The 7703-nt window shown below is 35.3% G+C and overlaps 1 protein-coding gene across 1 annotated transcript; it reads left to right on the top strand.

Annotated features, from left to right (window-relative positions):
• Positions 1-3463: 3463 nt before the first annotated feature.
• Positions 3464-4694, top strand: LOC141628965 (uncharacterized). Its single transcript, XM_074442045.1, has 3 exons — positions 3464-3984; positions 4139-4261; positions 4398-4694. Exons 1-3 carry the CDS (start codon positions 3514-3516, stop codon positions 4449-4451), a joined length of 648 nt encoding a protein of 215 aa, XP_074298146.1. The 5' UTR covers positions 3464-3513; the 3' UTR covers positions 4452-4694.
• The last annotated feature ends 3009 nt before the right edge of the window (positions 4695-7703 follow it).

The following is a 7703-nucleotide window of genomic DNA, read 5'->3' as shown; positions in this document are numbered from 1 at the left end:
CATTAAAAGCCACCAATCTCAGCTAATTCCCGGTGTTTATGAACAATACTATATTGTTATTCAATTTGTGATATTTTTGTGTACAGCGTGTGATACATAAATGGACTCATGGGACTCAAAAATATAGGTGGACTCACCGGATCTTGCCTCTATATATATATATATATATATATATATAACGATAAGCAAGGGACGAATCCTTGAAAAGGAAGGGTGTACCACGTCATCGTACACCCTAGCCAAATAAGATCATTAGAATTACCCAAACTCTCCATAAATAATGAAGCAAAATCTATGTGGAATATAATTAAAGGTTTATCATTGGTTAGGGTATACGATAATCTTGTACACCCGGTTTACCCAAGAATTTGTTAGATATTGAGTATGAACGAACAGGAATTGACAATAAAACCGCACCGAATCGACTCTTGCTTTCCTAATAGAATAATTCGACCCTTAACAGTGCCTGGGTATAATCGAACTTTCTACTGAGATAAGACGGTGCCCTCTGATTTTTGGCACAAAAAACAGAGACATAATATAGAAGTATTTTGTTGTAGAATGTTATGTCGTTCTATGATGCAGAAGAAGATAATTATTTTTCTGTTACTTTTTCTTCTCATCCCTTTGTCTATTTATAATGACAAAACAGGGTATAGGGAGATGTATTTACGAAGAGTTACAACTCTTGAAATTCGGATACAATTAATTAAAAATCCGAGTAGTGAGACCCCCTTCATAGTTATTCGAACCGAAAACTATACCGTAATCCCGTAAATAATTAAGCGAGTGTACACTCCGTACTTCCCGAACTCGCATTACATTATTTAGAAATTACCCATCTATGAACCAATCTTAATTACGCCAAATGAACCGGTAATTACTCTTAAATCACCAACATTCCTCCCCCATTTAAGCGTAATACAAGATTAAACAGCTAACAAACATACCAATTTATGCATAAATGGAAATGTCACGAAGATTGAATTTCCACTTAGTGAAATTACACATTCCAAATATTCGAGTATCGGGGTGTGACTAAGCATTGAACCCTTTCTACCCATTTTGAATACATGAAGATAACTCACACATAAACTAATTTACTTCTAAAAATTACATAAACCGACACTTAATTTCAAGCCTAGTGTCTCATATCTATTCATGAACATATCAGGAGTCAAACTCATACTCCCTTGAAGCGGCTGTACTTCATGTTCATATAGGTTGATTCTTTTTATCTTGTCCTTGCAAACACACTTTTTCAAAAGATCAACCTTACAACATGCAAGTCTAAGCACACACCTCGGGATATAAATTATTGTGTGCTTCAATCTCTTAACAATAGGCCTTCCACATTGAATTCAGCCTCTAACGTTGTATTAGAGGGGAATTGGGTATCCTATCGCCAAGGATCTTATACGAGTTTTAGATCCATCCCGTCAACCGACTTTATAACCAAGTCCCTAATTGATCCTTTATGCAAAGTGATCAACTAAAACTGAGATCTCACAAAACAACCAATATCAATTCCCATTTATGATAGTCCACAAACTGTGTTATAACAAACACTCCGGTGCGCACCGTTATTCACTATCAAAAATTATATTAATGAAATTGGTTAAATACTTTAAGGAACATCGTAGATTATTTTTTTCAGCTACTTAGCCTTTTAACCGGCTATATGCTAACACTACGCATACCAACTCTAATGTCAAACTCATAATGCAAATCCGCTTCTTGGAAACCATAAGCTAATGGTGCCTCCCATAAGCAAGAACACTCTACCACTTGTAGAAATGACCGAAAACTATACCGTAATCCCGTAAATAATTAAGCGAGTGTACACTCCGTACTTCCCGAACTCGCATTACATTATTTAGAAATTACCCATCTATGAACCAATCTTAATTACGCCAAATGAACCGGTAATTACTCTTAAATCACCAACAGAATTTTTCTAGCTTATGATTCTAAATCTGTAATTGAAAAAACTACTAGCTATTAAAGACAACAAGGACACAATTCAAGGGTTTTTTCAAGATTTATAGCAAATAAAAGTGCTAAACAAGTTAAGCGAATAAGTAGACAGTTTATCAAATAATGAAGGAGCTAGCTAGTCTTAACCTAATCCATTCGTTTACCATCTAATAATCGATCCTAGACAACAATACAACTCAAATTCTTATTTCAGACGGGCTATTTTCTGTCTGAAATAAGACGGATCAAATGTAGCCATTTTCTGATAAAATGTTACGAGTACTATTTTCTGATAAAATGGTACCATCATTTTCAGGGTAAAAAGTGATAACTTTAGTTATAACATTTTGCCATTAAATGATTACATTCAATTAAAAAAATGGTGACATTTAGTCCGTTTTATTTCAGGCCGTCTGAAGCAAGACTTATTGACAATACAATCGTTTCTTACCCAAATAAGTCTAATGTAGAGGAATTATCCTCTAAAGGTCTCTATATAGAAGTTATCAACAATAAAAGCCTTTATATGTACAAATAGGGTGGTATGTAATGCACCTCCTGTGTCACGTATGGATCGGATACAAACACAGAGCGAGGCTGGTATGTTTACCAACTAATCAGAGGTCAAGCAGGCCCTAGAGCAGCGACGGTCAAGTGGCGAAGTCCGTGCGAGAGTAGCAGTGATACTGTGGTAGTAAGTATATATTGGCCGGAGAGTGGAGCTAGCCTCTGTTATATCTCGTTAACTCGTTTATTGAGAAAGGCGATTTTTTGGATCCATTCGACTTGGAGATGGATATGGATATGAGTATGGCTCAGAATGATGACACTGATGAAAAAGACGATTTTGAGTCTGATAATGATGATGATGATGATGATGATGATGATGATGATGATAGGAAAGAGAGTTTACGTGAGTCGTTATTTGAGTGTAAAACAGATTATAAGAAAGGTGTGAAGCAAAAGATTATAGAGAAGGTTGAAATTGCATTGAAATTTTTGGTATTGTATATTCTTTAGCTATGCTATTGGTTAAAACGGTTTCTCTATCTTGTACCCAGGATCCGCATCAGTAAATTAAATATAGAATGATTATTAAGTTATTCTCACTAATTATGATAAAACTAGGTTTATTCTTACATTTTTCATGAGAATATGTTGTGAATCTTCCTATATTTGGCTTATTAACGTGTCACACGTTAGCAAAACTATTGATCTAATTATGTCTTTTTTGAATTACGTATATATCCTGTGAATTATAAAATAAAATAATTTTAGGGTTTGTAGTATTTTGGTTTGTATGTTTTTAGTGATATTTCAATGATTAATTACTCTATTTTAGTCAAAACCGAGTCCTAAACATATATAGTTAAGCTATACACTCGTTATCCTAATTCTAATTAGAAAGGGATTATTATTACAACTTAACCTACACGTAAATTACCCTATATAAACAAATGTTTTGAATACATTGCTATCCCATACTCACATACAAAAAACCTAGAAGAGAGAAATCAACACAAAGTATTTGCAAAAATGGCAACAAAAGTGATTGGAGGTCGATTTGTTGATGATATTTTGAATGAAACAACTTCAATCTCAAGGTTTTTCGAGAGATTGAATATCTTAGCTCAAGAAGAAAATCAAGATGAAGAAGATGACATGCAAGATCAACAACCACCACCTTTGCAACTTGAAAAAGTGTGTTTAAGTGTATACAAACATGGTGAAGATAAACATGAAGATGAATTGATTGAAAACTTTATTGCTAAGAGATGCCCAAAAAAGAGTTATTTACCGCCGATTAACACTAATGATCATCATGAAGACAAAGACCACTCATTCAAGAAGAGTACTAATATATCCAAGATAGTTGAAGAGCCTGAATCATCAATGGATGATCTTATTTTGTATCACTTCTATGATATGGTGGATGATTTATTGGATGAAGACGAAGAAGAAGAAGAAGAAGACATGGCTCAAGAATTTTCCTACTTCTCTAATGAGGTATGTATGCACATAATAATACATGCATTATCATCTCTTTTATTCTTTATTTTTGCTACGGCTATTATACGGAGTAATATATTGTGTCATATATATGTTAATTACTTAAGTTTTAATGTAACTATATAATAATTGTTCTTGTTGCTAATTGTAGAAAGCCAACAAAGAAACCTTGAAGAAGAATGTATCAAAGATTGAAGAGCCTAAATTATCAAAGGATGATCATCAAGGCGACAAGACTACTCGAGGTGTTTCGTATCTCTCATATGATGATCTTGTACGTACACTTATATCTTTTCCATGCATCTCTCAACCTATTTTTTTTATTTCTATTAGTGTGTTTGATAACTGAGTTAGTATAAGTGCTTTTAAGAATACTTAACTTATACATTGTTGTTTTTTGGTCATTGTAGATATGCAACGAAGAAACCTTCTATTGCCTTCATGAGAAGTATTTCAGAGATTGAAGAGAATAAACCAGCGGACGATAACCTACTAACTATGTATTCCATGTTCATAGTTTCACGACTTTGCACCTTGAAGGCTTGAATTTGTTCGATGTTTTGTTTAATACTAGCTGTGCGTATCGTGACCGATCCGATATTAGAGGGTCAAAATAGAGTATTAAGGTTTTTACTCGTTACTCTCAACTTTGACAGTTATTATTGTGTAAGATTGTTATTTGATATACGGAGTACCATGTTTTTATTGTCGTTTATTGTTGGAATATACACAAGAATTAGTTAAGAAAGTCTGTTAGGAGTTAGTTACTAGAGTCGGTTAGTTTGTTACAAGCTAAAGTCGGTGCTCTTCCTATATATAGTCTCTCATATCAAACTCTTGTAACATAACACACAATTCTCTATTCAATACAAGATTCTCTCTTTCACTCACAATGTTCCTGTATGAAGTTTATCATGGTATCAGGCCAGAATCATCCTGATTCTGTTATTCCTTTAAACGCTTCCGCACAATTCTTTTAGGCAATCTTCATACATTCAAGAATTCGTCCTTCACATCTTCATACTCACCTTCACATCTTCATACTCACATTCATACACATATTCATCAATTCTTTAATTCTTCTCAATTCTTATATCTCTCTCCAATTATTCTTCTAAAAACACTACACAATGCCTGAAAACGAAGTCAATACCACCATTAATGTCGATGATCCTTTATACATTCACAATTCAGAAGTCACTGGTACTAAACTGGTGAACAATCTCTTTGAAGGAACTGGGTTTGGTAATTGGAAACGGGGAATGCTTATTGCATTGACAGCCAAGAACAAGGTCGGTTTTATTGATGGTAGCATTCCTCAACCACCTGATAATGATTCTACTGCCAAGAACTGGCATCGCTGTAACAACATCGTTTTCTCCTGGATTCTCAATTCCTTGTCTCCAGAAATTGCAGACTCCATTCTTTACAGCAATACTGCACAGGAAGCTTGGCAGGAGTTAGAAGATCGCTTTGGTCAGTCTAATGGGGCACAATTGTATGGTGTTCAAAAGAAGTTAGCTGATTTCTCTCAGGGTAATGATACTATTGGGTCTTATTTTACAAAGATCAAGTCTACATGGGATGAACTTTCTGGTATGGGCATGAATCCTAAGTGTTCTTGCACATGTAATTGTGGCGCAAAAGTGAAGCAGGCTCAATTTCAAGAAGATCAGCGGGTCATACAATTTCTCATGGGTTTGAATGATTCTTACAAAATAATCAGGGGTACAATCTTGATGCAGAATCCTTTGCCAAAAATGTCTGTTGTATACAATAATTTGTTACAGGAAGAACGTCAAAGGGAGATCAATACCTCTGTACCTGTGCAAGTTGATTCAGCTGCGATGTATGCAAAGAACACCAATATCTCTTCTGCTAAGACTACTAACTGGCATCCAAATAACAATTGGGCAGCTCAGAAGACAAACTCCCAGAATTATAACAAGAATTTCAATGGTGCTTCTTCTTCTTCTCAAGGCACTGGGTTCAAGCAGTATAATTCATCACAATCATCTAACAATTACAGAGGCAAGGTTCAGAATTATGATGACAGATCAAAGTTGTTCTGCAATTATTGTCAGAAGTTTGGGCACTCTACAGACAAGTGTTATCATCTGATGGCTCGCAACAGGAAGTTTGCTGGTAATGCATACCAAGCACAGGCTGGTATTCTGGGGTCATATGAGCATCACAATGTCTCTCATGGTCCTTTCTTGGGTCAAGCAGGTTTTCATCAAGGTTCTACTTCTGCTCAGGCACCTCCTTATCAAGGGCACGTTGCACAGGGCCAAGCTTCTACTTCTGGTCTTTCTGGTGCATCTGAAAATCACATTTCTTCTGCTAATTTTGCTGGTAACAGTCTATCTCAGTCTCATTATGTTTTACATTCTCCTATGCACTCTACAACCTGGATTTTAGATTCAGGGGCTAGTGACCATATGTGTTCTAATAAAGATTTGTTTCTTGACTTTCAGACGCTTAATAAGTCTTACACTATTTCCTTGCCTGATGGTAGCATTGTTTCCATTGATCTTGTAGGAACTGTGCAGCTTTTTCCTGAACTTTGTCTGTCTGATGTGCTATTTGTACCATGTTTTAAATATAATTTGCTATCCATAGGTAAACTAGCTCGACAATTGAATACAGTAGTGAGCTTTACTCCTACTGTTTGTTATTTGCAGGACTTTCTAAAGAAGCCCTTGATCCTTGGTAAAAACATCAATGACTTATACTTGCTGCAAACTGATCCTGCCAAGGAGACTTACTGTACTCTGAATAAAGATGTTAATAAAGTTGTTGGGCATTCATCAGTAAAATGTAATAGTAGTCTTGGTTTAGCTAGTTCTGTTTCATCAGATGTGTGGCATCAACGTCTAGGTCATTTACCATTGTATAAACTCAAACAGCTGCATTTGTGTAATGATCTGAACAATAATACTAATAACAATGCTTTGTTGTCTTGTTTCATTTGTGCAAAAGCAAGGCAGCACCGACTGTCTTTTCCTATCAGCAATTCAGTATCTTATTCTGCTTTTGAGTTGATTCACATAGATCTTTGGGGGCCTTATCATACTCCTACCTATAATGGCAATAAGTATTTCATAACTATTGTTGATGATTTTTCTAGATGTACTTGGACACATTTATTGACTAACAAGAGTAATGCTTTTACCTTCTTAAAAACTTTTCTCCAAATGGTAAAAACACAATTCAACAAGACTGTCAAGGTGATTAGGTCAGATAATGCTTTTGAACTTGGGAAAAGTACTCTTAATGCTCAATATCTTGCTGATAATGGTATATTGCATCAAACCTCTTGCTTCCATACACCACAACAGAATGGTGTTGTTGAGAGGAAGCACAAACATTTACTTGAGACTGCTCGTGCTTTAAAATTTCAGTCAAATTTGCCTACCAAGTATTGGGGGGATTGCATCTTGACTGCCACTTACATTGTCAATAGATTGCCTACCAAAGTTTTGTATAATATGTCTCCATATCAAGTTCTGTTTGGTACTGTTCCTGATTTAAGCCATATGAGGTCCTTTGGTTGTCTAGTATATGCTTCAACACCCAAACCAGGTAGAGATAAGTTCTCACCTCGTGCAGTGTCTTGTGCATTCTTGGGATATCCTTTTGGCAAGAAAGCTTACAAGTTGCTTAATCTTGAAACTAATGCTATAATTGAGTCTAGAGATGTGGTCTTTCATGAG

This window comes from Silene latifolia, chromosome 2, assembly GCF_048544455.1.
Source record: "Silene latifolia isolate original U9 population chromosome 2, ASM4854445v1, whole genome shotgun sequence".
NCBI lineage: Eukaryota > Viridiplantae > Streptophyta > Magnoliopsida > Caryophyllales > Caryophyllaceae > Silene > Silene latifolia.
Note: the sequence above shows the minus strand (reverse complement) of the source record. Positions and strands in the feature narration are given on the sequence as shown.